The sequence below is a fragment of the Carcharodon carcharias genome (genome assembly GCF_017639515.1).
Source record: "Carcharodon carcharias isolate sCarCar2 chromosome 27 unlocalized genomic scaffold, sCarCar2.pri SUPER_27_unloc_1, whole genome shotgun sequence".
NCBI classification, from domain to species: Eukaryota; Metazoa; Chordata; class Chondrichthyes; order Lamniformes; family Lamnidae; genus Carcharodon; species Carcharodon carcharias.
Window position 1 is genome coordinate 1,785,469 of NW_024470624.1, and position 14,595 is coordinate 1,800,063.

The 14,595-nt window shown below is 45.6% G+C and overlaps 2 protein-coding genes across 2 annotated transcripts in view; both read left to right on the forward strand.

Annotated features, from left to right (window-relative positions):
- The window catches only part of LOC121273594 (zinc finger protein 585A-like), a 58,053-nt gene extending 55,334 nt beyond the window's left edge, over positions 1–2,719 (forward strand). Inside the window, exons 4-5 of the mRNA XM_041180749.1 lie at positions 1,924–2,371; positions 2,453–2,719. Coding sequence (XP_041036683.1) covers positions 1,924–2,371; positions 2,453–2,719 — 715 coding nt within the window. The remainder of the gene's footprint in view (positions 1–1,923; positions 2,372–2,452) is intronic.
- LOC121273703 (zinc finger protein 229-like) overlaps positions 1–14,595 on the forward strand; it is a 1,112,939-nt gene that overhangs the window by 499,338 nt on the left and 599,006 nt on the right. The window lies entirely within an intron of this gene.

Here is a 14,595-nt window from a genome sequence, read left to right on the forward strand (position 1 = left end):
TGAGATACAGGGCCCAAAATTGCTCACAATATTCTAAATGTGTTCTGACCAGAGCCTTATAAAGCCTCAGCAGCACATCCCTGTTTTTATATTCTAGTCCTCTTGAAATAAATGCCAGCATTGCATTTGCCTTCCTAACTACCAACTCAGCATGCAAGTTAACCTTAAGAGAATCCTGGACTAGGACTTCCAAGTCCCTTTGCACTCTGATTTCTGAATTCTCTCCCCATTTAGAAAATAGTTTATGCCTCTATTCTTCCTACCAAAGTGCATGACCTCACACTTGCCCACATTGTATTCCATCTGCCACTTCTTTGCCCATTCTCCTAACCTGTCCAAATTCTTCTGCAGCCTCCCCATCTCCTCAATACTACCTGTCCCTCCACCTATCTTTGTTTCATCTGCAAACTTAGCCAGAATGCCCTCAGTTCCTTCATCTAGATTATTAATGTATAAAGTGAAAAGTTGTGGTCCCAACACTGACCCCTGCGAAACTCCACTAGTCACCGGCTGCCATCCTGAGAAGACCCCCTTATCCCCACTCTCTGCCTCCTGCCAGACAGCCAATCTTCTATCCATGCTACTACCTTGCCTGGAAATGGAAAGGTGGAGAAAAGAAAGTGAGGATTTGTGAGGAAATCAATGTTTCCCCCTTTCCATTTCTTTTCTCATTCTGTGGGGAAATTGTTGACTTACAGGAACTGAATGGAAAGGAAGTGAATCCAGGGAGGGTGCAGACTCTGGAAAGGTTGGCCCAGGTCTCTCTCTCTCTCTTAAGGACATTGACATCCTTTGCTCCCTCAGCTTGACACATTTATTTGTCTGGGTCTCTTTCCTAATGTTTACAATTAAAGGGGTGGTTTCCTCAGAAGATGGCTGACATTTAAGGAGGAAGTAAATGAATATAAGACAGGGATATTGTGTGATGCCTTGTCCATATACCATTTCAGGCTTTATAAACTTCATTTATTCTTAATTGTTGGCTTATAATATCGTATTGAAGCTACAGTTATTTATTTGCAGTCAGAGTCATTATCGCAGATGATCATCAACTCGAGTCCATGCTGAATCACATCCCAGTTTATTTCCTTCAAGGGCCCCATCCAGTTTCATTTTGGAATCATTCATTTTCTCTGCTTCCACCACCCTCATAGGCAGCGAGTTCCAGACCATGAGCGCTTGCTGCAGAATTAAAGTTTCACCTCATCCTCTCTGTTTTGCTAATCAGTAAATATGCATATATATTTCTATACATAGATATTTAGGTTAGCAGCCTGCCTAAGATTTTCAGGTCTCTGTGTCCAGGACAGAAAAAATTGATCATGGATCTGTCAATCAGCATGAATCAGCACCTTCAGGAGAATTGGGAGGGTGTGTATTAGGTACAGCAGAATGAGAATGGAGGGCAAGTGTATGGGACAGAGATTTATGTTTGACAGTGATGATTATTGTAAATTCCTTTCACAGGATATTAGAAGAGGAAGATTTGCAGACAGAAATCTCAAGTCAAGCTTCACATCAAGATCTGACAGAGTCATTTGATTAATTGGGTCTTGAATATCATTGGCCCTTTGAACTGAGCACGAGAAATGTTTGTCTGTTCTGTCTGCTTCAAAAGGTTTTAAGCCTCAGTGTGACTGGAAAAGTACTGAGAGAGACGCACCCGAGTGAGTGTTCCAGTGCACTGACTGTGGAAAGAGCTTTAACCCCATTCACAGTGGGGAGACACCACACGTGTGCTTTGTGTGTGGATGAAGCTGCCTTTGCTCATTGAAACTGGAGAGACATAAGTACATCCACACCATGGAGAAACTGTGGAAATGTAGGGTCTGTGGGAAGGGATTCAAAGCCCCGTCTGAGCTGGAGATTCATCGACGCAGTCACATTGGGGGGAGGCTGTTCACCTGCTCTGAGTGCGGGAAGGGATTCATCCAACCTGCTGATGCACCAGCGAGTTCACACTGGGGAGAAACCGTACACCTGCTCTGAGTGCGGGAAGGCATTCACTCTGTTATCCCACTTGCAGACACACCAGCGAGTTCACACTGGGGAAAGAGCGTACACCTGCTCTGAATGTGAGAAGGGATTTACTAATTCGTCCAATCTGCAGAAACACAACCGAGTTCACACTGGGGAGAGGCCATTCAGCTGTTCTGAGTGTGGCCAGGCATTTAATCAGTTATCCCACCTGCTGACATACCAGCCAGTTCACAATGGTGAGAGGCCATTCACTTACTCTGAGTGTGGAAAGGGATTCGTTCAGTTATCCAAGCTCCAGATACACCAGCAAGTTCACACCGGGGAGAGGCCATTCAGCTGCTCTGTGTGTGGAAAGGGATTCACACAGTCATCCACCCTGCTTTCTCACCGAGTTCACAATGGGGAAAAGCCATTCATTTGTTGTGTGTATGAGAAGGGATTCAGAGATACATCCAGCCTGCTGATACACCAGCGAGTTCACACCGGGGAGAAGCCTTTCACATGCTCCACATGTGGGAAGGGATTCACTCAGTCATCCAGCCTGCTGACACACCAGCGAGTTCACACTGGGGAGAAGCCTTTCATGGGCTCCACATGTGGGAAGGGATTCAGAGATACATCCACCTTGCTGATACACCAGAGACTTCACACCGGGGAAAAGCCTTTCACATGCTCCACATGTGGGAAGGGATTCACTCAGTTATCCAACCTAATGACGCACCAGCGAGTTCACAAGTAATTACAGGAATTGGATTCTGCTGTTATTGCTGCAGTTAATCACATCCAGGACTGAACCATGTTCATTCTGACACTTGGTGAAGTGGGAGGGTCGGAGGGTTTCTTTCTGCTGGACTGGCCAGTCTCACAACTTTGCTTCCAGTGGCTGATGCTCTTTGAGCCTGGGAGTGCACATTTCCACCGAAATGATCCACAAAAGTTGAAGGACTTTTTTTTATCCTCGATAGTAAATAGTGTTTTTCCTTCAACTACATGTAGATCTAAAATAAAGACACTTGTCCCTATTTCACTGAATCCACAGCACAGCGTCAGGCCAATCGGCTTAATTGGTCTATGTTAGTATTTATGCTCCACATGAGCCTCGATCCACCCCTCTATGAATATAAAAGAAGATTGCAAGAGTTTTTTTTAGATATATCAAGGGTAAGAGAGAGGCAAAAGTGGACATTGGGCCGCTGGAAAATGACGCTGGAGAAGTAGTAGTGGGGAACAAAGAAATGGCGGAGGAACTGAATAGGTACTTTGCGTCAGTCTTCACAGTGGAAGACACAAGTGACTTCCCCAAAGTTCAAGAGAGTCGGGGGGCAGAGGTGAGTATGGTGGCCATTACCAAGGAGAAGGTGCTAGGAAAACTGAAAGGTCTGAAGGTGGATAAATCACCTGGACCAGATGGATTACACCCCAGAGTTCTGAAGGAGATAGCTGAAGAGATAGTGGAGGAATCACTGGAGTCTGGGAGGATCCCAGAGGACTGGAAAATCACTAATGTAACCCCCTGTTTAAGAAGCGAGTGAGGCAAAAGACGGGAAATTACAGGCCGATTAGCCTGACCTCGGTCATTGGTAAGATTTTAGAGTCCATTATTAAGGATGAGATTTCAGAATACTTGGAAGTGCATGGTAAAATCAGGCAAAGTCAGCATGGTTTCATCAAGGGGAGGTCATGCCTGACAAATCTGTTAGAATTCTTTGAGGATGTAATGAGTAGGTTAGACAAAGGAGAGCCAATGGATGTTATCTACTTGGACTTCCAGAAGGCCTTTGACAAGGTGCCACATAGGAGGCTGCTCAGTAAGATAAGAGCCCATGGTGTTAGAGGCAAGGTACTAGCATGGATAGAAGATTGGCTGTCTGGCAGGAGGCAGAGAGTGGGGATAAGGGGGTCCTTCTCAGGATGGCGGCCGGTGACTAGTGGAGTTCCGCAGGGGTCAGTGTTTGGGCCACAACTTTTCACTTTATACATTAATGATCTAGATGAAGGAACTGAGGGCATTCTGGCTAAGTTTGCAGATGATACAAAGATAGGTGGAGGGACAGGTTGTATTGAGGAGACAGGGAAGCTGCAGAAAGATTTGGACAGGTTAGAAGAATGGGCAAAGAAGTGGCAGACGGAATATAACGTGGGCAAGTGTGAGGCACTTTGGTAGGAAAAATAGAGGCATAAACTATTTTCTAAATAGAGAGAAAATTCAGAAATCGGAGTGCAAAGTGACTTGGGAGTCCTAGTCCAGGATTCTCTTAAGGTTAACTTGCATGTGTGAGTCGGTGGTTAGGAAGGCAAATGCAATGTTGGCATTTATTTCGAGAGGGCTAGAATATAAAAGCAGGGATGTGCTGCTGAGGCTTTATAAGGCTCTGGTCAGAACACATTTAGAATATTGTGAGCAATTTTGGGCCCCGTATCTCAGGAAAGATGTTCTGACCCTGGAGAGGGTCCAGAGGAGGTTCACGAGAATGATCCCAGGAATGAAAGGCTTAACATATGAGGAACGTTTGAGGACTCTGGGTCTATGTTCAATGGAGTTTAGAAGGATGAGGGAGAATCTGATTGAAACTTACAGAATACTGAAAAGCCTGAATAGAGTGGATGTGGAGAAGATGTTTCCATTAGTAGGAGAGACTAGGACCCGAGGGCACAGCCTCAGAGTAAAGGGAAGACCTTTTAGAACAGAGATGAGGAGAAACTTCTTTAGCCAGAGAGTGGTGAATCTATGGAATTCATTGCTACAGAAGGCTGTGGAGGCCAGGTCATTGAGTGTATTTAAGACCGAGATAGATAGGTTTTTGATTGGTAAAGGGATCAAAGGTTACAGGGAGAAGGCGGGAGCCTGGGATTGAGAAACTTATCAGCCATGATTGAATGGCAGAGCAGACTTGATGGGCCGAATGGCCTAATTTCTGCTCCAATGTCTTATGGTCTTATGTATGGTCTCTTCATTTCCCCCCATCAGCATATCCTTCTATTCCATTATCCCTCATGTATGTATCTAGCTTCCCCTTAAATGTATTCATGCTATTCACCTCAACCACTCACTGTGCTAGTGAGTTCCACATTCTCACCACTTGCTGGGTAGAGAGGTTTCTCATGAAATCCCTATTGTATTATTGAATCCCTTCATAACTTAAAGACTTCCATCAGGTCACCCTTCAGTCTTCTCTTTTCTGGAGAGAAGCAGCCCCAGCCTTTCCTGAGGGTTAAATACTCTCAGTTCAGGAATTATTCTTGTGAACCTTTGTTGCCTTTTCTCCAGTGCCTCTACTTCCTTTTTCTAAATGGAGATCACAAATGTTGACAGTACTCCCAGTGTAGTCTAACCATGGTTCGAAACAAGTTGAACATAACCTCCCTGCTTTTCAATTCTATCCCTCTAGAATGGAACCCAATATCTGGGCCCCACACTTTAGATGTGAAGTTATTAGAGAGGGTGCAGAGGAGATCTACAAGAATGGCGCCATGGACAAGGAACTTTAGTCAGTTGGAGGTCTTGGTGCAAGTGAAATTTTTCTCTTTGCATCATGGAGTCATTAGGACACACAAGGAGACCATTCAGCCCATTCTTTCCATCCATATTCTTTCAAGTGTCCATCCAGTTGCCTTTTTAAATTGTTAATCATCTCTGCTTCCTCCCCTCTCATAGACAGCGAGTTCCAGATCATTACCACTCACTGTGTGAAAATATTCCTCCTCACATCCCCCCTGCATCTCCTGTCTGAAACCTTAACTCTGTCCCCCTCATCCTTGTACTACCAGCGAATGGGAACAGCTTTTCTTTGTCCACCTTATCTAAACCTGTCATAATCTTGTACACCTCCATCAAATCTCCCCTCAACCTCCTTTGCTCCAAGGAGACCAACCCCAGCCTGATGTTTATAATAAAGAGCAAACAAAAGATGTTAATGCCTGAAATCAATTGGGAATGCTTGATTTCTGTTTTAAAGATATGATGAATATATTGTATTGGACAGTAAAGGAATTGGAGTAACTCACCCGGGTGATCAGTGGAATGTATCAATCTGGTATCCACCTACATTCTAGTGAAAGTCAGGGAGGTGGTGTTGAGATAAGTAAGTTGATAGACTTCTCTGGGAGATATTTACATCTTTAGCTATGTATTTTGTTTTAAAAAAACCACATTTGATAGTCTGGCCACCACCTGAAATATCAGAACCATAACAGGGGGAGATAAGCAAAGACAGACACTTACTTTGACCTTTTGATAAGCACACCTGAAAGTTCAGAATATGTGGCCTGACATTGGGATACCGGTGTGTGAGTGTGCAGATGTGATTTGTTACGTGTGAAGACAAAAGCACGCGTAAATTCATGGTGAAGTGGACTGAAGACTGGGTCCCAAACATGTGCAGCTACTTAACAAACAGCATGACATGAAATGGTTAATGTGACCAAGAGAATGAGACAATGTTTTGACATTGTCAAGATATTGACACATATCCAGATAGAAACTTTAAAACAATCAGTATAGCATTAAACACATTGGTCATGGTCAAAAATTAAGTAAAATTGAACTAACAGAGATAAACATTTGGATTGGGACGATTAAGAGCTTGGGAGAAATAATACTGAGTGGGAACTGCCCACAAGTTGGACTGGGGTAAGGAGAGAGCTGGAGAATCTTTTACATCCATGCTTGATCTGTAGCTTGAAGCATATGACCTTATGTACTAGTATCCTAGAACTCACGGTGCTCCTTCAGGAGAAAAGATCGAGTAGATGTTGCCTCAGGCGGGGCAGAACAGAACTGGAAAATAACAGAGTGAAATGGAGTGAGGGGTTGGAGAGAGAGTTGTCCTCCCGCTCAAGATGTGGACAGTAAGAATCCTGGGGGACCCCCTACTTCGGGTTTTCTTTCTAATTAGTGAATACTAAATTAAAAACTATGAAAGTTGATTTGATTGTTACACTTCTCCTGTTTTTATTCCTGTTGTGATTATGCTGTGGGTAAGGATGATTGACAGGTGACATGATGGGTAATTGTGGTTTGGGTCTTCATTGACCAAATGTTTTATTGATCCGAAAGGTGTAAAAGGGGCCAAACTTCAGCAGAAATCTGGCAGAGCTGAGAACAGACGACTTGCTAATTGGGAACAGGGAGATGAAAAGCTCCCAGAGGACAGAGAAAACAAGAGTGCCTTGAATCCCAGATGACACCTGGGTGTCAAGGCCACCATGTTTTCACTGCTTGGCATGGGAATGCTGACTCCCTGTACCGGGGATGAAGTGTGGGAAGCCAATTGTTGGAGAGTTTGATCTGGCTTGGGCGGGTACAGATAGTTCAATGACAGGTTTTGTAATTGGTCCGTTCAAATGTTAGCTCGGCAATGATTGGGTTAAATCAGTCTCCATAGACTTTGTGATGTAAAAAAGTATCAGAAGGAATTCCCCGAGTACAGAGATTTGTAGAGGTTTTACATATTGCATTGACTGGTGCCATGGCATCTGGGGCAGACCAGGGAGCATTTACGTGGAGATGGTGCTTCTACCCAGAGTGTAATGGTAATGCTGCTGCACTTTGATACTACTGCTCAGACATGAGCATGTGTCAGGTCTTATTTATACTGAATAAAATCTAACCACTGCCACCAATAAGGGTTATCACTGTGAATCATTTCAGAGTTTGGGAAAAGGGGATAAAGGGTTAATTGACTCCCTGAAGCCCATTTTCTAACATCACTGTGTCAAAAATAAAATCTCATCTCCCCCTCTGGCTCCTTTGCCAATTACCTTAGAGGGACTCACTTTCTGTTAAAGAGCCTGCCAACCCCTCTCACCCACTTTCCCTAAAGTGCAGAAATCTAATCATGGAAAGTGCAGAAAAATGAAATAATTTTACTGATAAAAGTTTATTGATGAAACAGAATATGGTTAAAAAAACAAAAAATTACTTGAGGATCAAAGACTGAGTATAAGGACGTGCACAATGTTCTGGACCCAAATGGTTTCTCTTCGGCTCCTCTGTGCCCTGTTCCCGTGACTCCCCACTTTGGACACAGGGGCACTGAACCCCGGGGGTCAGGTCACCATCAGCCCCAGTCACCCCATCTTGTGCCCTGATTGATTGGAGACCCATTTCCCAGTCAGTCCTCCAGCACCTTCCTGTCTCTCTATCAGTGCGATGCCCATGGCAGTTTCCCAACTGGGACGCAGGCCCCGTTATTCTCAGCTAAATTCGGCCCTCAGCTCCGTCGCCTGGCTGTCATTGACATGAGCAATAGAGGGATAGGAAGGTGCTGGAGGATCAATGGGAAGTTGAAACTTGTGGCTGAAAACCAACACTTCAACATTTGTCGCTCAAATACATGTCAGTTATACTGGGGTTTTCGTTATTAGCTTCAGTGAGTGAGGTGTCCATAAAAGTGTTCATTTTGAAAAGGAAAGATTTGAAAAGCAGGGAAGTTATGCTTCACCTGATTCGTTCCATAGTTAGACTCCACTGGGTGTACTGTTAACATTTGTGACCTCCATGTAGTAAAAGGAAATAGGAACAAATAGTCATTTGGGAGGACAGAACTATTCAGTAGCAACGTGAGTGGTGTTCCCCACTAACAGGATGCTGCTGTCAAGGCAAAAAGACATTCTGCCTGTCACACAAGTGAGTGACATGGGATATGAATTTCAGTGCCAGTGTGATGCCAGGTATGTAGGGCGTACGTCCCAACTGGTGGGTCGTATCAAACAGCATGTCCCTTCAGCTGTTCACAACAGGTAAAGTACTGACTGTACCCAACCAACCTGTGCTTGCAAATCTCAAAACATAGTGTCCAACATGAAATGTGATTCCGTGATTGGACAGCACTTGCTAAACAATCCTGATTGTGCTAAGAATTACACTGACAACCAATTTAAGATTATCAGCTGGTCTCACAGTGTGACTCACTTACTCGTGCGAGAAGCTACACATTTTTACACACAGGGCCCTGTCGTTTGCAGACAGAAGGAGCATTGTGCCTTTTTCAACTAAACAAAAGCTTGGGGATAGATATTCCCTGGTTCATTAGCCATGGCTATACCTTGACCAATCAGAGTTGACTTGCCTGGTTTGAATTTAAACAAAAGCGTGGCAGTGAACTGTTCCCTGGTGCATTTTCCATGGCAACACTGCTGCCAATCACAGCCCACTTGCCAACTAATCAGCACTCTCTTCTCATGCAGTATAAATTGTTCTGCACTTACAATTGTAACTCCTGCGAATCTGTCCTGATGACTCCAAGACAAAAAGCTTCGACAGCATGTCTCTTTTTTCAGAAATAGAGGCACTGGAGAAAGTGCCTGGACCTTTAAAATGAAGCTCTCTGCCCCTCACTCTTAACTTTACTTAACAGGATCTTTTCAAGGTTCCTGTCCTTCTTTTGACTAGAAGGTATGCTTGGGACTTTCCCCTGTTTCACTCCCTTAGATTTTGGGGTCTTTTCCTTAGCCTAGGACAGGCTGCCTGAGCCCTTCTAGGCTGCTTCTCTGGCAGCATCTTCAAAACCAGCTGAACTCCAACAGCTTTCAAGGCAAACTGCTGTTTCTGTAGATTTTCTGTGTGTCTGTGGGAGGGACCTGTCTCTCTGGGCCCCTGTGGCTAGGCAGAAGCACCGTTTTTTCTACTTTTCTGTTTGCTTAACTTCTCTTTAGGAGTCACAAAACTCATTAAAAATGCTAGCACCTTTTAGAGTGAAGCTAAAACTCAATTTGACCTTTATTAACACACAGATACAGAAATACAAATCAAACTTAAACATTATAGCTAAAACTCATTCCTAACACCCACAAATACAGATATAATTTCCTTAAACTATCTCTATTTCCTAACACTAGCATCACACTGGCACTAAAATTCATGTCCCACATTACACATTTGTCTGATAGGCAGAATGCCTTTTTGGCTTGGCGGCAGCATCCTGTTAGTGGTGAATACCACTCGTGTTGCTACTGCATAGCAGCAGCGTGAAACAGCGAGCTTCAGCTGCTGCTCAAATGTTGCTGAGTGCCAGACGAAAAGCTTCGATATGTCTCTCTTTTCAGCAACACTTTGAGTTTATCTCCTGCTGAGGGCCATTTGTTAGCTCTTCCCAGGCACTTGTACAGAGAAGAGGCAACAAGACGCTGTCCTATCCAGTGAGGAATGTCGACATGGAAACCTGAAACAGGAGATCTCGACATTTCCAGGGACTTGTCAAAAATTCTTTCATGGGATGTGGGTGTCGCTGACAAGGACAGCATTTGTTGTTCATTCCTAATACCTCCTGGACTGAGGTCTTGCCACAGCATTACAGAGGGCAGTAAAGGGTCAACCACATTGTTGTGGCTCTGTCGTCACAGATAGACCAGACCACATAAGGACAGCAGATTTCCTTCTCTAAAGGACATTAGTGAACCAGATAGGTTTTTACAACAATCAATGATACTTTCATGGTCACCATGACTGAGACTAGTTTTATATTCCAAATATAATTAATCAAATTCACATAATAGGCTACAGTGAGATTTGAACCCATGTACCCAGAGCATTAGGCTAGGCCTCCGGATCCAGTGACATTACCACTACACTATCATCTCTTCGACCCTGAGCCTGTTTCTAGAGACTATTTATGTGTTTTTCCAATTCAGAGTTATGTTACAAAAATTCTGTCAGAGTTCTATACCTGTGCTGAGAAGTATCATTCATTCAATGTCTCATTTCTCACAAATGTATTTATTTGAAATCTACCTGTAGTGGTAGGAAAAAGACTATTTACTATCCAGGATAAAATAAACATCCTTCATCAGCTTTTGGGATTATTTCAGTGGAAATGTGCACTCCCAGGCTCAAAGAGCATCAGCCCACTGGAAGCAAAGTCGTGAGGCCGGCCAGTCCAGCTGAAAGAAACCCTCTGACTCTCTAACTTCACCAAGTGTCAGAATGAACATGGTTCAGCCCTGGATTTGATTAACAGCAGCAAAAACAGCAGAATCCAACCCCTGGAATCACCTGTGAACACGCTGGTGTCTCAGCAGGCTGGATAAATGAGTGAATCCCTTTCCACACACGGGGCAAGTGAATGGTCTCTCCTCAGTGTGAACTCGCTCATGTGCCAGCAGGTTGGATAAATCACTGAATCCCTTCCCACAGTCAGAGCAGGTAAATGGCCTCTCCCCAGTGTGAATTCGCTTGTGTGCTAACAAGTTGGATAACTGAGTGAATACCTTCCCACACTCTGAGCAGGTGTATGGCCTCTCCCCGGTGTGACCTCATTGGTGCTTCCACAGGTTGGATAACTGAGTGAATCCCTTTCCACACTCAGAGCAGGTGAACGGCTTTTCCCCAGTGTGAACTCGCTGGTGTGTGTAGGGTGGATGAATCATTGCATCCCTTCCCACACCCAGAGCAGGTGAATGGTCTCTGTCCAGTGTGAACTCGCTGGTGTGTCTGCAGGTGGGATAACTGTGTGAATCCCTTCCCACACTCAGAGCAGGTGAACGGCCTCTCCCCGGTGTGAAAGTGCCAATGAGTTTCCAGCTCAGACGGGACTTTTAATCCCTTCCCACAGTCCCCACACTTCCACGGTTTCTCCATGGTTTGGGTATCCTTGTATATCTCCAGATTCAATGATCAGTTCAAGCCTCGTCCTCAGCGAGTTCATGTGAGGTTTCTCTCCACTGTGAATGGTGTGATATTTTTCGGTCTGTGTAACTGGTCGAAGCTCTTTCCACAGTCAGTGCACTCGAACACTCTCACTGGGGTGTGTGTGTTTCGGTGCTTTTCCAGTCACACTGGTGTTTTAAAACCTTTCGAAGGTGGCGGAACAAACATTTCTCCTTCTAGATTCAAAGGCCGATGATATTCAGGTCCCGATGAATTGAGTGATTCTATCAGATCCTGATGTCACATTTCATTTGAAATTTCTGTCTGTAAATCCTCCCCTTCTAATGTCCTGTAAAAGGAGTTTACATAAAACATCACTGTGAGTACAGAATAGAAATTCAGAACAGATAATCCTTGATTGGATTCAATTGTTCGTCCATCTCATCTGTACATCCTCCCCACCCACCCACACTCACTCCCCTCCCTCCTTCTGTCCTCATTGATTACTCGACATGTTAATTATTCCCATTCTCTCCTGATGATCCTGGTAACATAAGAACATAAGAAATAGGAGCAGGAGGAGGCCATTCAGCAACTCAAGCCTATTCTGTCATTCAGTAAGATCATGTCTGACGTGCACTGTCCCCAAATCCGTTCATCCTATAATATTCAAAAACCCATCATTCTCTTGCTCAAATATACTCAGTGACTGGGCACCCCCAACACGCTGGGATTTTTATTATCCTTTCATGTAATGTAGGAATGACTGGCAAGGCCAATAGTTGTTGCCCCTCCCTAATTGCCCTTGAGAAGCTGGGGCTAAGCCACCTTGTGAGCCTATGCAGCCCATCAGGTGCGACATTTCTGTCATGGTTTGATCCAATTGAGTGTCTTGCTCAGCCATTTCAGAGGGCAGTTAAGGGTCAGCCACATCACTGTGGGTCCAGATTCACATGTAGGTCAGACCAGGTAAGGGCGGCAGATTTCCTTCCCTGAAAGGCATTGGTGAACCAGATGGATAAGAGAATTCCAAAGATTCACAAGCCTCTGAGTGAAGAAATTTCTCCTCATCTCAGTCTAAAATGATCGGCCCCTTATCCTGAGACTGTGCTCCCGTGTTCTAGATTCCCCAGCTAGGGGGAAACAGCATCTCAGTGTCCACCCTTTACACCCTGGCACTGGCTGCACGTTGGCTCCACCATTTCCCAAATGACTCTCCGGGACCGAAGTGAGGGGGGCACATTCTTGATGAATTCAACCCCAGGCTCCGTCCCAGCCAGGGGATCAGGGTGAGAAGGAACCCCGGCTTTGCCTCCTGTGGCACTGAGGCCACATCTGGTGCCCCTCCCCCGACCCGGGCAGATACCAGGGACCCAACATTGATCCCCTTGGGGTCTATAAAAACAAATGTTGATTCTCCTTGAAACTGATTCACTTCCTTTCCCTTCAGTTCCTGCAAGTCAACAATTTCCCCCAAGAATGAGAAAAGAAATGGAAAGGGGGAGAAAAGAAAGTGTTTTACTCACAGATGTTGGACACAAGAGGGAGTTTTAGTCTGTGTGAAGCTCAATCTTCATTCACACAAAGCCCGCGCTCTGATTGCTTGGAGGACCAGACTCCTTCCGGTCCTCCAGCTCTTCCCATTGGTCAATCCCTCAGTTTGAAGGGAAGGGGCGGGCTGTCCACTGCACATGCGCAGCTTCCCCTCTCCCGAGTTCTTCGAGCGGCTTCTCGTTCTGGCCGGAGCCGTCAGCCGGTTGCTTGGAAACCTTGGCTCGAGGAGGTGGAGAGGGAGGGGGAACAATGAGTGGGGACAGGGGCTCCCGTGTCCGCGCGCCTGGCCTGCAGGCTGGAACCCGAGGACGTCACCGCGGAGCAGAGTGATTCCGATTGGGTGATTCAGGCAGGTTTACGTTGTGGACGTCACAACGCGGAAGTTGGACAATTGCTTCAGTCTAAAACTTCATCTGGGCAACATGTGTGAGGAAATCAATGTTTCCCCCTTTCCATTTCTTTTCTCATTCTGGGGGGAAATTGTTGACTTGCAGGAACTGAAGGGAAAGGAAGTGAATCCAGGGATGGTGCAGACTCTGGAAATGTTGGCCCAGGTCTCTCTCCCTCTCTTAAAGACACTGTGACCCTCGAGTGAGAGTGTTTCCAGTGCACTGACTGTGGAAATAGCTTTAACCAGTTACACAGCGTGAAAAAACATCACTATCCACAGTGAGGAGAGAGCATGCACATGTTCTGTGTGGATGAGGCTTCATTTGATTGTAGAACCTAAAGAGACACGCGTGCCATGGAGAAACCCTGGAAATGTGGGGATTGTGGGAAGGGATTCAAAGCCCCGTCTGAGCTGGAAACACATCAACGCACTCACACCGGGGAAAGGCCATTCACCTGCTCTGAGTGTGGGAAGGGATTCACTCACTCATCCAATTTGCTGGCACATGAGCAGGTTCATACCGGAGAAGGGCCATTCACCTGCTCCATTTGTGGGAAGGGATTCACTCAGTTATCAACCCTGCTGCGACACCAGGCAGTTCACACTGGAGGGAGGCCATTCTCCTGCTCTGAGTGTGGCAAGGGATTTACTAGATCATCCAGTCTGCTGACACACCAGCGATTTCACACCGGGTAAAGGCCGTTCACCTGCTTTGAATGTGGGAAGGGATTTACTAGATCATCCAGTCTGCTGACACACCAGCGAGTTCATACCAGGGAAAGGCCATTCGCCTGCTCTGTGTGTGGGAAGGGATTCGGCGATTCATCCAGCCTCGCGAGACACCAGCGAGTTCATACTGCGGTGAGGTCATTCCAATTTTTCTTTTGTGGAAAGGGATTCACTCTTTCATCCAACCTGTGGAGACACCAGCGAATACACGCCAGGGAGAAGCTGTTCACCTGCTCTGAGTGTGGGAAGGGATTCACTAATTCACCTGCCCTGCAGAATCACCAGCGAGTTCACACTGGGAAGATGCCATTCACCTGCTCTGAGTGTGGGAAGGGATTCACTCGGCCATCTCACC